This window comes from Lissotriton helveticus, chromosome 5_1 (assembly GCF_964261635.1).
Source record: "Lissotriton helveticus chromosome 5_1, aLisHel1.1, whole genome shotgun sequence".
NCBI lineage: Eukaryota > Metazoa > Chordata > Amphibia > Caudata > Salamandridae > Lissotriton > Lissotriton helveticus.
The window spans coordinates 2,056,388,084-2,056,412,116 of NC_136065.1; the positions used below are offsets into that span (position 1 = coordinate 2,056,388,084).

The window sequence follows — 24,033 nt, forward strand, 5'->3', positions numbered from 1 at the left end:
TGCGTAACCCACTTGGGCACAATTTTGGGCTTAATTTGGGCACATTGGCCTACGCACGTCGCAGACGTCCCTTATTTGTTTTGTTTGAGGTCTCAGTGCCTCCTGCTTACCTGAACAGATTCCTGGTAGCCTCCAGGCTTAACAATAGGCTGGCCCTCGGAGTGCGCACACGCTCCTTGTATTTTACAAAGACTCCCGACGCCCTCTGGGCTGGTATAATGACTACAGCTTTGCTGAGGAGCCGATGCATTATTCATTTCTCTGTTTTAGTGTGCACAGGGTTGGCTCCCCCTCAACTCCTCCATTGCACTGTGCCTTGCACTTCATATATATAGAATACAGATGTCCCTTGAGGATGATGTTGGATTATATGTATGTATATATATATATTTCCATATTGGAGGATGACAACTACTGATTGGAGCGCAAGAGCCTCCTGAACTGATTATGTTGACACCCAGGTTCTTCACGTTCTTGGCGGTCAACAGGGCCTCGCGTATGACGTTACCTAACTCAGGGTGACAGGGCTTGATTGACGCCCATTTTCGTTCTGCTACCACAAATCCTTCAGCGTGAGTTTGTTTTTGTCTATTTACTTATTATTTTTACGTTGTTAGTTACTGTCTTTATTTCGTATTTTCCTCTTTTTCCTAGTCGTCTCAGAAAGGGATTCCCAGATTTGACAGGCTGCAAATCAATGTCGTAGTCAGCCACGCTCGGCGATAGGCGTCGGTATGACGCCTTTGCGCTGGATCGGCCGAGAGGCGCAAAACCTTTCATTAGGTTGGACACCGGGACACCGGGACAACAGAGGCCCCTATGGGACAGATTTATTATCATTGAGTGTATAAAGGGTAGACGTTCTTTGCTTGTGGTCGCATTCATACTAGTTGGTCGGTTCTTTTCCATCGTGTTTCCGCAGTTCTGGCATATAGCGTTCAGGAGAGAGTCTGGTTATCTCCTTCCCTACAATGGCAGTTGTTCCGATGGTGGTTCTAATGGTTGATGCGAGGGATAGGCTATCCCAACCTCAGCTCCCTATTACCCTCCGAGTACCGTGTTGTTTTATCTCTCAGGTTAATTGGATACATATAGGTATGGTTGATCTATCTTAGCAGGCCTTGGCCTCACAGTTCCAGACATCGGATTGATGTGCTGGAATAGCTCGGTTATAACCTTCATGCATTTGGGGCCTTTAGTTTAGGTTTCCAGGTTTATCTCAATCCTCTGCGACTCAGTGGTTGTATCCCCACTCTTCAATGCGAGGATGACTTTCAGATGGTATCAGTGCGAGAGTTTCCCTTTGGGTGGATGCCTCGGTAGTGGTGTGTTGGGCACCGTCATTCAAACAGTTTTTTCCGATCCCTCCAGTTATTCGGGCTCTTTGTCGTGCACGCCTCTGGAGGCTTACTGTTCAGCATGCACAATATCTCGACTGCGAGAACGATCAGCGGATATGGGCATTTAGGTCATCTTCTTAGTGGACTAGTTCCAGGACTCAGGCCATTTTGCCGACGATTTCATATTTAGATTGTTGCGGTATACCTCCTTAGCCTACATGACAGCAAAGGTTTGTTCCATCCGGTTTCCTTGTATTTCTGGCGACTGGTCGCAACTTTCGTGCAGGGCGGACTCCATTTTGAAATCCCAACACCCCTTGGGTCGGCGGAGGCCGGCTCGGTTTCCCGCCTTTCCTTGCAATTTTCCCCTTTTTCTAATGTAGTAACACTCATGTAACTCAAGGCAGATGCCTTATGGTTCACCAGGGAGCTACGGCCCGCAGATTCATCGTTGCCGTTTAGTAGGCTCAGGTCTGGGTTGACACATGGCAATATGGTAAGTACAGTTTTCCTAGGTGGAGGTATTCCGACTTTGCTTTATTTACGATCAAGTTTCTGGTATCTACAATACTTTCTTGGTTTTCTAACGCGTTCTTTTCGTATTTCTGGGTCCTTCCATTCCCTACATACGTTTCGGCGATAGAGGGTCGCTTTGTGGATATGTACGCCATTTGGCGGCTTTGTGAGGACTGATTTCTTTCTGGTGAATTAGTTACCAAATAATGTACGGGGACTTCAGTATCGTTCTCCTTATAGCGTCCATTTGGCCGTTTTCCTGCGGCTCTTCTCGGTTCAGGGCAGGTTGCTGTACTTGCGTCGGGTTTTCTTTCGAATTCTATTTGGTGGCGTAAATTTTCCAAACAGGACATTAAGTATTGTCAGGCTGTGTTACGAAGCATTCCACCTTCGGGTGTTCCTATGGCGAGGCAAGCCCGCGTTTTACAGGTATAGTATATACTATAAGAAATTGCCCTGTCAGCGAGGTCTGAACTGCATGTGGTCAGGGCCTTGTCACACGACTTCGAGATAATGCACTTTATGGGTGTTTCTTCACATGCCTCATGGCTTACAACGATGATTCTCGGAATTACTCTCTGAGTTTTTCGAGTATATGTTCATATGATTGTTGATGCTTATTGTCATTTTCTATGTGAGTACGAGGCTATTACAGCCGATGGTTGAGGGCCTTTGGCCGGAATGGGTGTTAGAACCAATTGTGATACGCAGTTTGCTCAAGTACAATACTTATCATTCTTGTTTGATAATTCCCATTGTTGTGCAAGTTTTACCTTTTCTGATGGAGTTTCTCAGACTCTATTTAAACAGTATATTATGTACCGGTGGGAGATTTAAGACTGTAGTTGTGTTAATAAGCGTTAAACTAGCATAATCCGAAGCCTCCGGTCCTGTAATAGAATCAAAAATTAGCTAGCATTCGCGCCAAGAATTTTCAATTCTATTAAGGACACGGAGGCGAGGATTATCCCACCCGGTTTATTACAGTATTGGTAATAATTACCCACCCGCATGTACTTGATATTCTGTATCGGCAGAAGTTACGGGTTTTTCCTGTCTCATTCCTTTCAGCTTCGAGTAAAGAAGAAGGAGCAGGTGTTCTTCTGGCTTAAAAGACGTGATCTTTCCAGTTGACGATGGTTCTCCATGTTGAAGGATGTTTATTGAGACTCATATTCCGTGAAAAGGACTGGATTTATTACTGTTGGTTCTCCATGTTGAAGGATGTTTATTGAGACTCATATTCCGTAAAATGGACTGGATTTATTAATGTGTGGACTGTATATGTTCGAGCAAAGAAAGAGGAGGAGACACAGGATACAGCAGCTCTTATGGGGCTATACAGGATGTGATGTATGTACAAGCATCATGGGAAATGTCGTTTTTATTTGCATACAAAACGTTTTTCATTGGCTGCTGTGAGTGGCAAATATAAGAAAGAGAAGCATAATCCTCGCCTCCGTGTCCTTAATAGAATTGAAAATTCTTGGCGCGATTGCTAGCTAATTTTTGATCCTTAACTGTTATGAGCCAGAGATGCCTGATGGCGGCAAGTCTGCTGGGAGCAGCACGGCAAAGCCGGCGCACTAGCACCCAAGTCAGTGGCATTAAAATGCGTGACAAAGCATTTCAGAGCGGTGATGCGGACACCACACTGAAGTGCGTGAGTGTCACACGTGATGCGTGAAACTTGGCAGGACTGAACTTGGCACTGGCAGTGCACACGTATCTGGTGGAAGGAGTTTGAGGTTAGTGCAGATGGGGTGAGGGGGGCATGCTCCATTCTCGTACAGTTTAGCTGCCTTCTGTGGGGTGTCTGCAGCCGTTCGAGTGATGCCTATTTCTGCATCACGTTTATCAAGTTATGTGAACGGAAAAGTAAGTAAGAGAGTGTTCTTTGTACTGCCTCGTAATAGATGAAGTCTTTTGTGAAGTGGAAGGGACGCCTCATTAAAAAAATATTGTATTTTAAGCTATCTACTTGCATTTTGTATAGCGCTTTCATGCCTGTCGAGGCACTGACTCGCATGCAGGCCTCACGAATAGTGGCAGAGTAATGTTACTATCCCACTCTGGTAGTTACCGGAATGCAAAATAGCGTAGTTTCTGAAAGTGTTACTTGCTGCCCTGCACAGAAGTACCAGTTCTGTCGCCTTAGGAGCAGTGTAGAGCCTAGAAGCTGCATGTCTACACATCACCTCTCCTGCGGGATGGTGCGAGCCTGGACTCTATCCTTGAAGTGATCGGCGTGGCTGAGAGCCAGTCAGCAGCCTTCCTTCCCTTAGACGCACGGCATGCACAGCAACAAAGAGCAGTGGGCACCTCTCCTCCAGCATGTTTAACCGTCCACTTCCACAGGAATGCTGTTAAAACAACCATCTCGCCAGGACGCTTTCGGGCTGCCAAGAGGTGCAGTACTTCGGAGGTATAAAAGAGAGAGCTGTAAGTTCTTGCCAGCTCGGTCACTGACATCTTGTGTGATCTGTGAGCCTGACACCTTTGCAGTCATCCAAAATGCGGAAAGTAGAGGCGGTTGTCTGTCCTTTGCCCAATACATCTTCCTCCTCTGTGGATAAAGAAGCTTTGGCTGTCTGTCTCCTCTCAGGCCTCCTGCATGTGGGATTCTTAATATTTTTGTAAACTTCTATGAGGCACCTGTTTCTGGTTGGCGTGTACAGACATGCATTACATCCACTGCAGAGCAGCTTTATTACATCTCGTCTCACTAAAGACCAAGGGATCAAGTACCGGACTGTCAAAGGGCAACTCTAGATTAAGAAGTGCCTCTTTTATCTCTTGAGTGCTGCCTTTCTCCAGGGAGGGGTACGACTTCAACAAGTGAAAAACAAAAGATCCTATTTTTCTGATCTGGAAATAACATGTGTTGCTTCATCGCCAAGGTATCCTTTTGCACTAGCGAACTGTGCTTGCACTTCAGTGTTGATGCAACATTGGGTCACTCTATCTGCACCTCACTGTCCAAGGGAGCACCTCCTGCGTTTTTAATCTGATAGAATATTAACGGAGTAGACCTACATTCAGGGCTAACTGCACAGCAAAGGGGTAGCCCGTGCATTTTAAGTACTGATGCAAAACAGCCAACAGCTCCTGCAGACTACAATCCCAAACTAGGGACTGCATATGGCCTTCAGTAGTGACAGCACACAAGTAGGGACAGTACCCTCCTTTCAGCCTTAATGCCAGAATAAGGGAACATGCCTATATTTAATTCTGATATTAAGGGATGTATACATGGTCCCAGGACTGATCAGACAACGTTGTAGTGCTTGCATTTCAGTATCAATGAAACATTAAATGGTTGATAACATAGTTCATAACAAACAAGTATCATCCCTAAGTGTATTCCATCACTAAAGACTCATTAAGTACCTCACTTGCTATATAGTGCTGAAGAATTAACGAACTTCAGTATTTATGGTATCCCCATGTCACTTTTAATGCAGTCATATAATTTGTATCTCCCCTACTATGATTTCTCACCAATGTTGCAGACACTCCCCAGACGCCATCCTCTCTTGTTCAAAAAAAGATGTGCACCACTGCTGTGGTTTGTGCTTTATAATGACCCCTGATCGCTAGGGGTGTCCGTTTACGTATCTTTATGGCATTGCTGCGTAGTTGCTACGAGCTTACTCGTGTGTGATTCCAACGGTCAGTTCTGCGGATTGCATTCTGGGACTTGTAGTTCACATTTTAGGCATCCGAATCCTGGCCTGAATGTGTTGATGATTAAAATGTCATGACAGGCTGCCACATAATTCCACAGCACACAATTCCACAACTAACTAATCCAATAGAGCTCAAATAATTACACTACACACCACACACGCACTCCATAACACATATGTAAAAGTCATTGCCATTTCCAATGCATGCTTTAGGTGTGGTTTGTGCATTTTTTCAATATTCTGCATGATGTATCCTTTTATACTTCAAAACATGACAGAATGCTGGGCCAATCTAAAAGATAACATCATATTGATGGGACTGGAAGAGCTCACATAGATAGATAACCCTGTAAGGGTTTTCTGGGAGGCCTGAACGAGCGAGTAATGGTAATAGATCTCTCATACTCAAAGACTAAAACATTCATGCCAATGATGCTTCTAACCTATGTTCAGCAAATACATTGTTAGAGGCTGTTCTCTCCTGCAGCAGTCAAATGTGCTGAATGCAAAGGTCCTTACGAAGGTTCACTTAAACCTGAAGGAATTCTCAAAGTATACTTTTTTGATTCATCAATATCTTTAGTTCACATTATAGGAGTGAATATCATTAGAGATTTGCTAGATCTATAGAAACTCCCCTCCTCAGAGGTCTGTGTCTCACGTTTCAAACGTGAAAAATATACACATGTAGTTCAATTAGACCATACTTCATCTGTATACTGGAACAATACTTCATTGAGCACTACCTGACTTGTGAATCAAAGTACATTATCTGTACAATCCAGTGGCCGAACTGAAGCTTTCTGTAGGTCAGACAAAACGATCAGGTAAAAAACAAATGTATTAAGCACAGATCAAACATACACAACATAAGTCCTATTTCATCTGTAACACTATCTGTAGGAGAAAAGAATCATTCACTGATTTAACTTAAATTTCAATTATTTAACCAAATACCATCCTTGTCTACAGGAGGTGACCACACAATACAAAACTGTTGAAGCAGAAAGAAATACACTGGACTGAAGAATAGTCAAGTGATAATCACATACATTACATGTGCTTCATTTGATGTAAGGATTATTAGCATAAAGAAGAGTTACATCAACAAAGGAAAGATGTCATGAAATAATCATATAGCAATGTTCAGTATACACGACATATAATAGTTTGCAATGCGTCTAATCATTTTAATATAATACTTTCAAATACACCTAAAACGGCCACTACTTAAAAGCCTAGACTGCTGATCTCATGTAGTGTATGAAAATGAATGAAATGAGAGACTTCTGTGCTGGCAGCAATATGGATTTTAAAGCACGATACATCTTGGATGCTACACGCCAGACAGGAAATGATTATAGTTTATAATACCAGACAACACTGCCAGTATGCGAGTCTGAGGCTGACCGTGCTTATTTTTGTTTGATGACCGTGATATGTTGATTTATTGTAATGTATTACTGGTCATTTGTTGGGACTTATTTATTACTTATGTACATTTTATGAATCTGATGCCTGATAATCACTTTTCAGTTATGTGACCTCCAGCGCATCAAGTATTATTGAAAGTAGTTGTGTAATATTGTTTTTCAGCCATATTATTGAGCCTATATCTGTGATTAATTCAATATATGAATTGTTACAGCATTTTCCCTGAAGAATGCCCCCTTGCCCATGGAACTGACCAAGGTGGTGCCACAAGGCTCTTGTTTGAGCCCTACATTGTTTAATATCTATTTCGCCCCTTTGGCCAGTCTCCTAAGGACCTTCGGGTTCATCCCTGTCTTCTACGCTGATGATACACAGCTCCTTTTTCCATTCAGTAAACTAACGACGACGATCCAACGGGCCTTCTCTGATGGAATGCGAGCTGTGTCCCAATGGATGGCAAATAACTTTTTGCAATGCAACGTAGGAAAAACAGAAGTAATGCTGTTCGGGGATGCCCCTCTTTTGTGGACCCCGGACTGGTGGCCTCTAGATCTAGGCCCCAACCCCGCCCTTAGATTAGTTGTAAAAAATGTAGGCATTCGACTATACCAGGCACTTACTTTAAAAGAACAAGTAGCACAGACGGCTGGCTCATGCTTCCACATAATCGGAATGCTCCGTAAAGTCTTTCCTTACTCCCGGACTCTACTCGCAAAACCTTAGTCCAGGCGTTAGTCATTAGTCACCTAGACTACTGTAACGGGATTTTGATCTGAGCTAATGACTCTTTGCTGAGCAGACTTCAAATAGTCCAGAATACTGCAGCCAGACTGGTTCAGAATGCACCTCCTAGGACCCCATCGCGCCCCCTACTAGTGAAACTCCACTGGCTGCCCATCCGCCAGCGGATTAGGTTTAAAGTCTGCTGCATTATTCACAAAGCTCTACACGATCTGGGCCCAACCTACCTGGCCGACAAATTTGTTTCCTACACTCCCTTGCGTACCTTGCGCTCCAGTAGTAAAAATCTTCTTGAAGTACCTATCATCAAGAGGACAAGAATGGGAGGGAAGGCTCTCTCCTATCTCGGCCCTTGTTTATGAAACAAACTTCCTGACTCTCTTAGACACTGTTCAGAACATTCGACATTTAGAAAACTGATAAACACGTTCTTGTTTTCCTCCTACTAACTATGTCAGTCCACAACCCTCCTTAGTATCCGCCAAAGCACAGAGATACTCCTTCGGGAGTCGATTCCAGCGCTATACAAACCCAAAAATAAAATAAATACATAAATAAATAAGAAGGGAGCTATGTTTTCTGAAACGTATTAGAATTGTAGCATATGTAACAATATTCGATCTATTCTAAAATGTATTGACTCATGAATTTATTTGAAAAATTAATTGAAGATATTCATTAATCGAAAAACACATTATGAGGATGTTCTCAATGTAAGCAAGCCTTCTTAAGGACTTCTATTTTAAGCACATGCAGCTGTTGCTGGTCTGAAGGAGTATGAAAACCACCGAGCCCCATAACTGAGCACATTGAGAGTGCTCAGTTATGGGGCTATCTATGCACGTTTTAAAAAATGGCACAAACTCATTACCGATGTGTTTTAGTGGCATGCTCAAGCATCGAGCCTGTGCCCAAGGGCTCATCCTGAACCTCTTGGTTGCGATATGAAAAAGACGAAACCTGTTTGGAGTTGTGTTCCTGTATGTGACGGAGCGTTTCTGCCAGTAGTGTCATTTTTGAGGTGGGTTCCAGTCTATATTGTATATTGTTGTACCCCATTTTCAATTGATTGACTCAACCGTTTCCATCCTTCACTGTTTTGCTGCCTACTGAGATACAGAATCCGATGATTTTGGCATAATTGTACGACCGCCCCTCATACAGTAGGCGCATGTACTCAAAGTAAACCAGGATGGAAGCCTTTGAGAAGAGGGATTGGTAGGGATACGGATGTCAACCATAAGCAGTTAGATCCTAATCTTTAGATTGGGCAGGCACTGGTGATGTACCAGCTCGTGCCATGAGACTTTGCAAATGTGCACACTAATATTTCTGAGCCGAGTTTCTGCTTGCTGTTACACTTACTTAAGAAGTGGAGCTGAATCTTCTTGTTGGGCATTACAGATTTCATGAGCATGCAGTCCTTGCAAGTTGGGATGAGCATAATATCAGCACCGGTTTCTAAAAGAGAACAATGATCTCATGAAATCAGATAGTTTATGCAAAGAAGACACAACAAACAATGACTACAGAAGCACAGACAGGGTACCTGTCTCGAATACAGATTTCACAGCATTATTATAAAAAAATGCTCAGCATGAGTGCGAGACCCATTAAGATCTTGTGTGTAGGCACTACATTTGGCATCAGGGAGTCTGGGACTTAGGCCTGTGTAGTATAGTAGAGCTCAGCTTGATATTGGGGATTGTTGGACATATGGCACTGCACTACTAGAAAGGCCATCCTGCTCTCAGTGAGTGTTAGACACATGATGCCTCAACACTGAAAAAGCTCAAGTTGGTGTCCCTTGAAGTTGTAGTAGAGGAGAGCTCAGCCTGTTCTCAATGAGTGAGGCAGTAATGACATTGTAGTAATGAACATCCAATCTTGGTGTCAGTGAGTATGGATCTAACAATCCTACATTGTAGAAGAGAGCTCACTGCTGGACTCATGTTGCTGTACTCCCGAGAGTGTACTTAGTTGTTAGTGAGTTTATGGCCCATGAAAACACATTTTTGTGACACCTCATTTGATATCAGTGAGTGTGTACCCACAAAGCTGCATAGCTGAGATATCTCTTAGAGATCTTATCTTGGCATGTGTGAGTGCAGGACTAATCAAGTTGCGGAAGATGTCATCTGGGTGTCAGTGGGTGTGGGACTCACGAAGCCGAGTCATAGAAAATTACATAAACAATTTCGTATTGATGTCTGTGAGCGAGGGTTCCATGAAGCCGCATTCACGAGAGGACTCTCTTCCAGTTTCAGTGAATGTGATCTCTTGAAGCTGAAGATCTGTGGAATGTTCTCTTGGTTTGATGAGTGTGGGATACCCGAAGCTCACTCACCGTTGTCAAAAATCTTAGGTCCTGTAACCTTCACTTCTCTCACACTCAAATGAAGCCTGCATGAAATCAAAAAGAAGAAACAACTTACGAGGCCACACCAACCAACCCATAGTAAAATCAAAACGTTATAGCACCTAACAGTGGTACTGCAAATAGTTGTTGGTAGCCAATGTCCGCTTGAACCTGCTTACTGTTTATGTACTTCTGCTTTTGGCAAGATTTTACAGTTGTATTCCAGAACCTAAAATTCACTAAAATGTAGTTTCCAATCTACTAGTCATTTATTTTGTTTTCTTTGACATTTGGATACAGTGATGTACCACAATCAAATAATGTGTTCAAAACTTAAACCAAGCCCGAGATAACCAGCAACATATTCATTAACTGATCCGGCAAAGCCTTAAACCAAATTACATCCTGGAGACTGGACCAAATGTTCACACAACACTAGTTAGTTTCTCAGATTACCCACTGGACCACATCTGACCTTTCAAACAGCTAAGAGTGCAGTACTGGTTTGGGTAAAAGAAGCAGAGCAAATAAGTGCAAGTGTATTAGGAAGCATTTCCTTTTACTGCGATGCACATTTTTGGCTTGAACTTACGTGTCGCTACCTTCTTCAATTATGAGCTTTTCCCCATCCCAGGAAAGATTCATCCATTCAGGCTCTTCATGGTGTTTTGCGTCTGAGTCCATGGTGGCCTTTCCCACCAGGTGCCATTTTCCAGTGAACTACGGAATAAAGATAACCTGAAAATGAAAATGTCTTGAGGAACAGAAATTTCTCCCAACTGTCCCCATGGTTCAGATCCTTTCCCCACTAAATCTAGATTGCTAGACTATCACAGGAATACATAGCATTTGCAATGTAATGGGATATGAGCTCAGTGGAATTACACAGAGAAACAACAGTCTTTGTATAAACTACCCATTACTTATCAGTACAAGGTTACAGAACTTCCCACCGCTAGGACAAGATCTGCTGCGCAGAATGGCACATGGTAACATAACGTGATAACTTTAGAGCAGCATGCAGGACAGGATGGAAACAATGGAATGGCAGATGTTTACAGAACTTGCTAGCTCTCAGGGTGGATGATCAGGTGTTGGCACAGGGCGACCCGACTGCCTAATTTACTACTGATATGTCCTGTACCCTTTCCTCCAGATTGCTTACATCTCACCTGCACTTCTTTTCCACAGAGTTAGTTTTGTGAGGAGCTTGCACCATGACCAACTGGATCCCTTGATCTGTTATGCTCTTGTCATCTCCACAGCTCTTTACTTCTGCTCTGGGTGACAGTTCCTGGTGCGGTGACCACATGTCACCTTCCCACTTATGTTTATGCTTTGTCTGACCTGGTATGAGTCTGGACCCACAAGTCCCTTGGTAAGGACTCTAGATGATTATGAAATGCTGCTTGACAACTGATCCTAGACTGCCTCAAGTATTTGGAGTCCACCCAGTGGAACTCCTTTTGATGTGAGTGGTCTACCACCCTACTAGCACTTGATGGCAGTGAATTACAGTAATTAAAGCGGGAAGACTGTCCTTTGGTGCTCCCTGGTAAGTTCATGTAATAGGTCATAACTGGGCCCCTCATTCACCCTCACTGTATGTGTAGCTAAATGTAGAGTGTGTGGGAAACTTATAGCACGGGGCCCCTTGCTGTGTCTCCCCTTAATTTATAGAGGTCCTAGTTCTACAGGAGGCTCCATTAAGTTAGTGAATTCAAGGTGCGTTGTCTCTCCTTTCTGTACATGTCCCCCTTGAACTGATCCTTAAGTTCTGCCACCAAGTGCAACTGTCTGGCTTACTATACTTATTCTGAAGGTATGAGGTGTTTACTTTCGTTGCTCATGGAACTTGGCTAAACCATCGCCAGCAGGTCAGCCTATGAACAGGCTTGTGACATACCTGCTCCAAAATAATTCTTAACAGGAAGATACTGGTACACACCTCTTGCAATAAAAAGTAAACACATACATCCTGCGCTTTGTACTGAATGGTATGGACTCTCTGCATTTCAATGTACATGGAGAATGAATTAATTTAAAATGTTGTTGCCATGGAAATGTGGCATACAGAAAAGAAAAATGTCCCTTGTGGTCATTGCTTTTCCCAAACGTTTGGGGAAGACGTTCAATTTCACTGGCCAATTGGAGTGGGCCAGCTTCACTCAGAATTGGATATGTCAACCCTTGCAGCTTGTCCAATGTTCACTCTTTCACACTAGAATCCCTGCTGACCCATGTAGAGGATGGCAGTGACCAGACAGAAAATGCACATTTCAAGAAAATGCACATTTTCTGGGCAGGTGGTGTGGATCCACTGTGTTAAACTTTAGTATCTGTTCTGGTGGTTCTCTTTCAAGTGCCCTTGTTAGAAGGTCATCTTTTTCCCTGTTCACCCCCATTGTTTGCTGAATGATAATGGTAGTAAATGACTCTGACTATTCCCTAGGCTCTGCTAACCAGGCCCAGGGCCAGTGCTATGTTAATAGGGTACACTTGCAATAAGCATTGACAGACTCTATAAGCCCCTAGTACATAATAGGGCCAGGGGGTCCAATCTACCTATATGTCCCTAGTGTACAAGTGGGCATGGAGCTTTAGAGGCCCAGCAGATTCCCTGCACTTGCATGTGTGCGCTTCTGTGTTCTTCTAAAGGCAGTCCTGCCTTACAGCCTGTCTTTAAGAGGAAATTGTCACAATTGGTTTTGGCAGCCACTACAAGTCCCTGGTATTTAATAGGGCTAGGGGATTCAAACTACCTATACGTCCCTAGTATATAATAGGGCATGGAAGTTTAGAGGCCCAGCAGATTTCCTGCACTTGCATATGTGCACTGCAGAGTGCCTGCTGTCATTAAAGGAAACCTGGCTTTGTAGATTGTCAATCGTATGTAAATTCGACTTTGGTAATATGGCTACTTTAAAAGTGATATCTACCATATTTTGATATATTAGGCATTCCCAGGGTCTCCTCTAGGTGTCCCTGGGGTGGATGGCCATGTAATTATAAGCAGGGACCTTATAAAAGATGTTTTATATGCCCTGGCGAGGGGAAAACTGCCTATTTCATTTTTACTCACTGCAGATACTTAGCTCCAGAGGCTAAATTTGCAATATCTCATTTAGGTATAACTATTGCTAGGAAAGGAGTAAATATCATTCAAGAACCTAAAAGATTGGTATTGATAAATAAACAACTAGCCACTGTTGAATTTATAACTAGTACAGAAGAGAAGTTGTAGAACGTTATCTTCTGTAAGCCAAAATCGAGCCTTCTAGTGGTCTCTGCTGATTGGACACTCTTAATAGGCTTAGCCAGGCTACTTTGATTAGGTGATAAGTGGCTTGACTGGAGCAGGAGTTATCTGATGGAGAGAGCTCTGAAGCTGAGGAGGATAGGTCATAAAGAGGGTGCTGGGTAAATCAAACTGAGCTCAAAGAGAGAGCAGATCAGTTAGGCGTACCTACGCCCACATTCTGTGCCCCAGCCAGTTGGCAGGCTTGGGAGAGGAATATGCAAATATAAGGGGGGTTAGAGCTAAAGGAAATGAGCCACACTGTGGGTTGGTTTAGCCAGCTGTTACTTCTCTTGAGATAAATCATCCATGTTGGGTATTGGAAGTGCAGTGCTTCGTGGGACAATAAGATACCACACTTTGAAATAAGTTGTCATGCTTCTGGGTGGCACCCGGCATCTCATTGAACAGAGATTGCCCCTTGCTTGTCATCCCAGAACACTGAATAAATAGATGGGAGCTGCATAGTCTCTCATATCTGCTGCCCGAAACTATAAGGAAAAGGACTGTCTTTCTGGAATCTGGATTTGCACCCAAAGGCCTGTACTCTACATGACTGCACCTGCTGCACAATCTTATAATACAGCCATGGGGCTGTGTCTTGCTTCAAGAAGGATTAAGGAGTCGGCTCCCTGCAAGCTACAGGTTAACTGAGCCCACCTGCATAATCTCTACTAAGAGTCCCCATCCTGCAGTGCGTCCAGTGGGCGTTTAAGGATTTGGTTAGTTGCATTGTGGGAATTGTGGTCCAGACATCTCAGAGACCATCTAGGAGATTCTAGACCTTTAGGATTGGACACTTTGAACCTACAAGGAGACCTTCAGGAAGCACCTCCTGACGTTTTGACAACTTAAGGAACTTATATGAAAAAGCTCCGTACGGTGACCGACCCAACAGCGAGAGTTAAACTGACTACCTTCAACCGCCACCCAGCCAGGATTTCGAGTTTGCACTTCTGAAAGCTCCGGATCTCAAGATTTCCAGGATTTGACCGCGGTCTCGCAGGAATGCAAGACGGTGAACCCTCTCTGAATCTGGCCTGCTGTGGAGGGTCGAGCCGTATCAGAAGAAAAAGTTTATAAAAGTGCAGGTAAAGTTTTGACTGAGCTCCATTGTTTAGTGTATCCGACCAGGGTTCCATCACAGTTGGCCTTAAACTTTGACTTTGTCATGGTCAAGTGCGACCAGATGTCCCGGAGTGGTACTATACGTTTTTAAGCACTAGAAAGTGGTTAATCTTTACAAAATTCATATCTCCGGTTCCCTACAATGGATTTTTGTCATTTTTAGTGTTCATAAAAATATTTCCTATTTTCTAAATTGATGTGGGATCTTTATTGTGTGTTGTGTCTTATTTATGTGATGTATAGGTGTTTTCAAATGCGTTACACTCCTGACTCCTAAGTTAGGCCTGACTGCTTGTTGTCAGCTACCAAGGGTTGAACAAGGGGCTAATTAACTGAGACCTTTACTGGCCCCTATAACGTGTTGGTGGGCTTATTACTAGTGGTAGGTGCATACTTACCCCTACCAATAACCCACTTTCCAACAGTCGTTCTCAGGCTGCTCGCCAAACATAGCATTTGAGTAAAGTGATGCTCCTCCCAGCAAGTAGCACTGAGGAGGTCTCCATAGTGGAGCACCTCCAGCATAGACACAATGAAATGTCAGGTTTCTGAAGATGGCTGTCATCAGCTTTTCTGAAGTAGTAATCATGGTTAGAGAAAAGGTCAGTCCTGTTAGAGAAACCTCCACACCTTGAACAACAGAAATTCCAGCCACACCCTTCACCTCTACCATTTACCAAATGGCAGGGCTGGGAACAAAAAATTGCAAGTCCCTTGCTAGCAGCGTCTTAATTGTATTGATAAAGATACATTTCTCCATCCTGGTCACTTCACTATTATTGCATATGTGCTACACGCATAGTAAAGTGGTCCAGCGGCCAGGGCGGCTGACTCTGGAACACGGGGACTCAAGGTTCGATCCCCAGTGCCTGCAGCAGGTTTGCCCACCACCTTGTGACTCTGGGCAGGGGCGGCCTTAGGCATGTGCAAGCTGTGCACCTGCACAGGGCCACCAAACACCAGGGGCCACCACTCCAATATATATCCTTAATATAATAATCCTCTGAGGATGGATACATATTTGCGTAGTGGCCCCTGGCAGGGATTTGGCGGCCTCCAGCTCTGTTCCACTTCCAAACACCCTGACCCCCACCCTCTTCACTGGCCTCCGCGCTCGGCCCTGCCTAGACCCCCTCTTCCAGGGCCCCCTACCTACGCTCCCTGCTCTGGGCAATAGCTCACTTAATCCTCCCGACAGCCCCAAGCGCCGGGACACCTTTTTGGAGGTAGCTGTGTGCTTTACAAATGCTGGTATTATTATAAACATGGCCTAGACATACACACATGATACAAAGACATGGTTCTGGGTTATCACATTATGGTTGAACTTTACACAGGAGAGGTCATTAGGCCACACTCTCATCAACGCCCAGATAACAAGGTCTGGTGAACTATGTGAGATCACAAACACAGATGTTGTCACCACCACCTTAAGTGCTAAACCCAAGGCAGGGACATTAGTGCTCTGTCCACTATGAGGGTTCCTTTCAGGTCAGAGGACAAGTCCTGGACCTCGCATAGTCAGATATAGGCTTAGACCTACACAAACCTGATCGATTAGTGTAACGCCAGGGCCACAAACAAAAGACAGGATGCTAGCTACACACGCATTTAGGCACTCAGGACAGCGCTACATGCCAGTATACCATGCAGTTGACATTCCTGTCCCAGCAATCTGTAGGGCCCATGTGCCGGCACCCCTGCATTTGCACACAATTTGTTGTTCCATCTGTTGTTGATTGCTCTCTGAAGTATGTGTAACTGCATTTGGCACACAACTGCTTTTATGCATGATTATGATGACTCTGTATTTGCTACATAGCTGCTTTTCCATTTTACACAGATAACTCTATTCAGCCTGTGTTCCTGAACCCTATATATCTATATTGGTACAGATTTCTTTTAACAATGTTGAGCATTTTACCAGGCCCCTCAATCTGCTACAAGGATTATCATTTCTTCAGGTGGTGTGAGATCCCTGCCTGGTGTGTGTGCCTGCACTGTGCATCTTCACTGCATCTTTTTATCCATTAGTGATCGTTCACCCGTGCACCCAGCCAAACTACAGTTCCTTTCACCACACAGCCAGTGGTGCCAGACTGAGCGACCACTTCCAACCAGTATGTGTTAAGAAGTGTAGTGTCAATTCTTAGCTTCTATAGAGCTGTGAGGCGCAGATCAACAAGGACGAAACCCTTGGATCTAACTGGCCCACAAGCGCATTCAGGGAGCTGACACCTGCACTTAACCAAAAGACGGTAATGGACCCACTATAGTAACCACGTTGGATTCCTTGCAAAACTGGTGTCATAAAGTCATAGAGTACTGCTTCAAAATACCAATGAATGTCATAAGAACTTCTTGAAGTCATTGAGCATTTTTCCTTGAAGACAATAAAAATCCTATTTCTTTTTCTAAGACAATAACACTTCTTGGGCAGTATGCTTATTGTGAGTGATGCCTGTGCTGTCTAAATTAGATATTTTACAACACACCAACCGCCAAGAGTAAGAGTGTTATATAGTGCAAACTAGACCCAAAGATATCGGGTATCAGAGCACTTGACTGTTCATGTTTGTAACCTCCGCTAGAGAGGAGGTACTTGGAATTTAGTGAGCTCGCAGTCGTACCTGTTGATTGCATTTTGAGGGTTAGAGGCAGTTCTTGTCATAAGAATTGCCAAGCAATCCTTGAGTTATGCTGACCCCAGGGGACTGGTCAGATAGCATGTTTACGACTTCATAACTCGAGTTCTTCGTCCGCATATGCCTGTACACACAGCTTCAAGAGATGCAGTTTGTGACCACAGTGCCTGGAGCTCAGTGCTCCTAGATGGAAGCTGCCTTCTGCAACTCCCTTTACAGTGAGTCTCCATTTGTTGATTTTCTTCATAGCAGAATCTTCATGAAAATATTTCAGAAGAGACTCCAGAGACTTGTGGGACACCCCCGCGCCGCACGGCCACCAACTGCTGTGTGTGCCCCTGCCCGCCCTCTGCCTCGCTACTGCCTCGTTTTGCCGGCTGCCGGCTGCCCCTGCAGTAGAGTTGTTTTGCCTAACATTTGTGCCTGTTTTGTTTTCTCCTGAATACTCCGTGCATCTCCTTTTTTTTCCCCCTCATTTTCCTGTTTTGTTCAACAGTTGTGCTTGTCTAAATTTTCTCCGTGTTCCTGGTATCTTTCCCCCTCACACCCCTTGTTTTGTTGCTGATTGCGCCTGTTTTGTGATTCCTTCGTGTTTTCCGCCGCCCTCCACCCTCCCTTCCCGCCACCGCCGCTTGGCCCCGCCCCTTTCTTCTCTTCTGTATCCCTCCCCGCTCCCGCCTCCCAGCTGCCCCGCCCACCCGCGCACTTGGCCTTAAATGGCGACCGTGCGACGCAGGTGAGTGTGACCCACTTGTGGGACACCCCCGCGCCGCACGGCCACCAACTGCTGTGTGTGCCCCTGCCCGCCCTCTGCCTCGCTACTGCCTCGTTTTGCCGGCTGCCGGCTGCCCCTGCAGTAGAGTTGTTTTGCCTAACATTTGTGCCTGTTTTGTTTTCTCCTGAATACTCCGTGCATCTCCTTTTTTTTCCCCCTCATTTTCCTGTTTTGTTCAACAGTTGTGCTTGTCTAAATTTTCTCCGTGTTCCTGGTATCTTTCCCCCTCACACCCCTTGTTTTGTTGCTGATTGCGCCTGTTTTGTGATTCCTTCGTGTTTTCCGCCGCCCTCCACCCTCCCTTCCCGCCACCGCCGCTTGGCCCCGCCCCTTTCTTCTCTTCTGTATCCCTCCCCGCTCCCGCCTCCCAGCTGCCCCGCCCACCCGCGCACTTCGCCTTATATGGCGACCGTGCGAACGCGCAGCGGTCACGCGCAGCGGGCGCGCCGATTGTGCGCCGAAGGCGCGCCAAAGGTAAGCCCGTCTGCGCCCGTCCGCGACCGGATCGCGACCAGCGCCAGGACCCCTGGCCCCCACCGACGGAAGCCGACCCGACGAACCTACAGCGCCGCCGACCTCAACGCACTCAACACCGGCCGCATCCCAGGATGTCACCGAGCCGCCCCGAAGCACACCCACGGACCCTTCAGCTGCCACGCCTGCAAGTTCACCTGCATCCGGACCTTCCCTGCACCCGCCAAGCCGAACTCCAGCAGCACCCACCTCAAGTGTATCCTGCTCAACACCCGCTCCGTCCACAGACACGCCGTAGAACTCTGGAACCTGCTCGACACCACCGTCCCCGACGTTGCCTTCATCACCGAGACCTGGATGAACGCCTCCTCTGCCCCAGACATCGCCATCGCCATCCCAGAGGGCTACAAGATCACCCGGAGGGACCGCGACAACCAGACCGGAGGAGGCATCGCCATCATCCACAGAGACACCATCCGCATCACTACCAACACCGATGACACCCTCACCACCGCTGAACACCTGCATTTCCAGATCCACACCAACCCGACCACCACCCTCAGAGGCACCCTGATCTACCGACCCCCGGGACCACGCACACGATTCAGCGAGGACATCGCCGACTTCGTCAGCCCGCACGCTCTCCCCTCCGCCGACTACATCCTCCTGGGGGACCTCAACTTCCACCTGGAGAACAACAACGACCGCAACACCATCAGCCTGCTCGACAACCTCGAAAACCTCGGACTCAAGCAACTGGTGACCACCCCCACCCACCTCGCCGGACACACACTCGACGCCGTCTTCTCATCCAGCAAAGACGTCACCTTCAGCCACGCCACAGAACTCCACTGGACGGACCACAGCTGCGTCCACTTCACCTTCAAAAGAACGACGATCCACCACCACCAGCAACAGGTTGCTCGAAGATGCTGGAACAAGATCACAGCCGACCAGCTCACCGCGTCCCTGAGCCAGCACCCTCCCGCCAACTCAGCGAACCCCAGCCAGGCCGCCGACAACCTCACGAAATGGATCAACGACTGCGCGGACGAACTCGCCCCTCTGAGAACCCCACCCAGCAGATCCTGCAGCAGGAAAACACCATGGTTCACCGACGAACTCAAGAGCTCCAAGAAGAACTGCCGAGCCCTCGAGAAAGCCTGGAGAAGGGAACCAACGACGGACAACATGACCACCCTCAAGCTCGCCACCCGGAAGCACCACCAACTGATCCGCGCCACCAAGAAAAATGCATACAAGGACCGGCTGGACAACAACGCACACAACTGCAAGGAACTCTTCAACATCGTGAAAGAGCTATCCAACCCCAACGCCGGAAACAATGACATCACCCCGTCGCAAGAACTCTGCAACTCCCTCGCGTCCTTCTTCCACAACAAGATCACGGACATACACAACAGCTTCAACAACCAACCAACGCAAGCCACAACCGCAACGACGCCACCCACCACCACCCTCCGCACCTGGACCCCGATCAGCACCGAAGACACCATCCGCACCATGAACTCCATCCATTCCGGATCTCCGACTGACCCCTGCCCTCACCACGTCTTCAACAAAGCCGACGCTGTCATCGCACCCCACCTACGGGACATCATCAACACCTCCTTCGACTCCGCCACCTTCCCTGAGAGCTGGAAGCACGCCGAACTCAGCGCTCTCCTCAAGAAACCCACAGCAGACCCCACCGACCTCAAGAACTACCGGCCCATCTCGCTCCTCCCGTTCCCGGCCAAAGTCATCGAGAAGACCGTCAACAAACAGCTGGCCGCCTTCCTCGAGACGAATGGATCCCTCGACCCCTCACAGTCCGGCTTCCGAGCGAACCACAGCACCGAGACCGCCCTCATCGCCGCCACCGACGACCTTCGAACTCTGATGGACAACGGAGAAACAGCGGCCCTCATCCTCCTGGACCTCTCCGCGGCTTTCGACACTGTCTGCCACCGCACCCTAGTACAGCGCCTCAGCAACATCGGAATCCAGGAGAAGGCACTGGAATGGATCACCTCCTTCCTCGACGGAAGAACACAAAGAGTCCGCCTACCACCGTACAAGTCAGAGGCCACCAAAGTCATCTGCGGCGTCCCACAAGGATCCTCACTGAGCCCCACCCTCTTCAACATCTACATGAGCCCCCTCGCGGCCATCGCACGCCAACACAACCTCAACATAATCTCCTACGCCGACGACACCCAGCTGATCCTCTCCCTGACCAACGACCCCGCCACCGCCAGAGCCAACCTGCACGAAGGGATGAGAGACGTGGCCGAATGGATGACGACCAGCCGCCTGAAACTGAACTCAGACAAGACGGAGGTCCTCATCCTGGGCTCCACGCCCTCCGCCTGGGACGACTCCTGGTGGCCCCCCGCCCTGGGCACCGCGCCCAAACCGACGGACCACGCACGCAACCTGGGCTTCATCCTGGACTCCTCCCTCTCCATGACCAGACAAGTCAACGCCGTCTCCTCGTCATGCTTCAACATCCTGCGCATGCTACGTAAGATCTTCCGGTGGATCCCCACCGAGACGAGGAAGACGGTCACCCAAGCCCTCGTCACCAGCCGACTGGACTACGGCAACGCCCTCTACGCCGGAACCACGGCCAAACTCCAGAAGAGACTCCAGCGGATCCAGAACGCCTCGGCGAGACTCATCCTCGACATCCCCCGACGCAGCCACATCTCCGGACACCTGAGAGATCTACACTGGCTCCCGGTCAACAAGAGAATCACCTTCCGTCTCCTCACCCACGCGCACAAAGCCCTACACGACCAAGGCCCGAGCTACCTCAACAACCGGATCAACTTCTACACTCCCAAGCGCCTCCTCAGATCAACCAACCACGCCCTCGCCGCCGTCCCCCGCATCCGAAGAGAGAGAACAGGAGGAAGGTCCTTCTCCTACCTGGCCGCCAAGACCTGGAACTCACTTCCCACCAATCTGCGCCTGACCCAAGACCACCTCTCCTTCAGGAAGAAGCTCAAGACTTGGCTGTTCGAGCAGTAGCGGCACCCCCCCCCTCCCAGCGCCTTGAGACCCTACGGGTGAGTAGTGCGCTTTACAAATGACCTGATTGATTGATTGATTGATCAGCATGAGGTTACTGCAATGCTTTTTTAACAACCCCCAAATTGGATGATGTATTCCTTCCCCACTCTAGGTCCAAACCCCAGGGTAGGGCTCCTTGAGCCAAAAGCTGGTCTATGATGTCTCCACTTCTGATGGGGGCCCTCAGTTCGGTCACATGTCTAAAGTTGAAGTAAGCGCCAATTTGCTTCAATGGCCTTAGAGAGGTTTAATGGATCTAAATATACTAGAGAGGCTCCTAAAATGTTCTTCTAAGTACTCTCTGGGCGATGGTCCCAGGATCATTCATCCAGTAGGGTCTTTCAAGCAATTGGACGATTAACAGACTTCTGGATGCAGGGCTGTTTGAGTCATCACTCAGAACAGGGCAGTAGCGAGTAGGAACAGAAGAGTCTTACAAGTACACTCGCACGGTGGAGAGGGGATAGAGAATGTGGCTGAGATAGCAGCATTCGCTCTCATACACTAACACTATATTTGGATCAGAATACGGAAAGAGATGCCTGCAGATGCAGTGAAAGAGGCAGAGGAGCTCAGAAAAAGTACTAATGACTCCCAAATACTTTGCTGAGTATCCCAGCTCCAAGACAACTATACTATTCACATCACTCAACGAAAATGACAACTTCAAATGCGAATTGTCCAACACCACACTACACATGTTTATTGCAGCACATACCCTTGCGTTGAGAAGGCAACTACTCAAGGTCTTACTAGCAGAGTAACAGTCTCAATACATCCCAAAATACCTTACTAATACGCCATCAGTTTCCTTGCTGGAGGGCACACTCCATTAAGCAATGTTTTTGTTGCAAGACTGGTATGTTTAGACACCTCAACATTAACATGATTCTGGGTGCATTAAATAGAGGTTAAAGAAGTGATGTGAGACATATGGATCAGTTGAAATGTAAATATTATTAAATGCCACCTATATGTACTGTCTGAGTGCAGTTTCGCCCTGGCTTTTATGCGCATTGGTACAAAGAAATCCAGCACTGCTTACCTTGGAAGGATCCAAGGGATCCACTATGTGGTGGACGGCGTCGCAATGAGATGCTAAAGAGGAAACAAATAATGGATCAAATATTAATATGAGCCTCGGCAGACCACTATAAGCAATTGTCTTCTCTTGGGTGATCACAGCAATGGTTCATATTCTCACCAATGATGCCAAAGTATAAAACACACAGAAGCCTAATGGACCTCTTAGTGCTCTGTGTAGCAACGCCTGAATGGTCTTGATATTGATAAAGCTTTATGGTCATATCGATTAGGAAAGCAATAAAATAAAGGACAGCTGGAAGAGACAGGTTTCCAGTATCTTGATTTTATGGAAATAATACATAGTAATATCAGCATTTCTTTTTCTTCTACCACTGAGCCAATGAAGGTGGCATTCTAATATGGGAAGTTGGCATTCTAATATGGGAAGTTGGCATTCTAATATGGGAAGTTGGCATTCTAATATGTGTTTGAAACTTGAGGACTATCACAAAATATGAAAATGGGCTTGGAGTCCTTTAACAAAACCCCAGAAGGAAATCGTTAGGGAGGGTCCAAAGGCATATTCTGATGCAATAAAAAAAGGTGGTAATGATTTCATGACAATAACAGTAGTATACAATAAAAATCATAGTGGGGTCTTCCGAAATAACACTTCAAGTTTTAGGCCACAAACCTCCAGACCATGTAGCTATCAACCAGTGGGTGTACCTTTTTTAAAGTCAGCATAGGTTATCATGTAATTCTGGCAGCAGTATTAAAATATGCTATATACTCTCCCTCATAGTTTCTTAAGTGTATTCCTCTTCGTTCCAGTGCAGACAAATCCTTGACATTTTTTAAAGGAAAAATATTGAAGTTAGCCTACAAATATTTCATACTAATGATTTGTTCCCATATGATAGTCCAAATAGATCAATGTGTCCAGAAAATAATGTTTCCAGATTGCAGAAATGTATTTATTTAACTTCCCGAATGACCAACATTTTGTGTCTAATCTCAATCTGGTAGCCATGTTGGAAGTAGAGAAAATAACATTCGAAAATGTCCAGCCACATCTATTTGTTCAGCCAATGCTTGTAAGATTGTCTCTTGAGCAATGTCAAATCAAATAGCTGTTATTGTCTATACTTCTAAGATGGTGGCCATTTTACTGCTATACACAACATGGTGGCTCTCTTGAAATGTTGAAAATAACTTTCCAAGATGGCTGGCTGCTTCTGATGACTTTGACAAGGTCGACACATTAGTTCAAGTATTGGCAAAGTCAATAGCAGCAGGTGTGACAGGCAGGTAGGGAGAGAGAGACAGAGCCACAGCAGTGCAGGGCGTGGATTTAATCAAACTACCAATATATAACAATGGCATAGGCGATAGCTACGAACATGATAGGGGATGCATCACTTTACATAAAAGCTGTGTCTGAAGAACAGCTTGAATTGGACACTTGAAAGGAGAACTACCTTAAACTGGTTCTACAGTTTCAAATAGTGGATCACTATCTCCTGTCTT

The 24,033-nt window shown here is 46.3% G+C and overlaps 1 protein-coding gene and 1 long non-coding RNA gene across 5 annotated transcripts in view; one reads left to right on the plus strand and one right to left on the minus strand.

The window, feature by feature from the left end:
- LOC144756284 (uncharacterized) overlaps positions 1–24,033 on the plus strand; it is a 540,171-nt gene that overhangs the window by 190,422 nt on the left and 325,716 nt on the right. Inside the window, exon 3 of one of the 4 annotated variants that reach the window (XR_013595114.1) lies at positions 2,928–3,246. The exons of the other annotated variants lie outside the window; for them this stretch is intronic. This is a non-coding gene — a long non-coding RNA (uncharacterized LOC144756284). Of the gene's footprint in view, positions 1–2,927; positions 3,247–24,033 lie in introns of those variants that run through there. 4 annotated transcript variants of the gene reach the window in all.
- LOC144756283 (uncharacterized) overlaps positions 1–24,033 on the minus strand; it is a 362,112-nt gene that overhangs the window by 158,889 nt on the left and 179,190 nt on the right. Inside the window, exons 11-14 of the mRNA XM_078645944.1 lie at positions 22,523–22,575; positions 10,672–10,799; positions 10,068–10,123; positions 9,086–9,181 (exon numbers count right to left, since the gene is read on the minus strand). Coding sequence (XP_078502070.1) covers positions 9,086–9,181; positions 10,068–10,123; positions 10,672–10,799; positions 22,523–22,575 — 333 coding nt within the window. The remainder of the gene's footprint in view (positions 1–9,085; positions 9,182–10,067; positions 10,124–10,671; positions 10,800–22,522; positions 22,576–24,033) is intronic.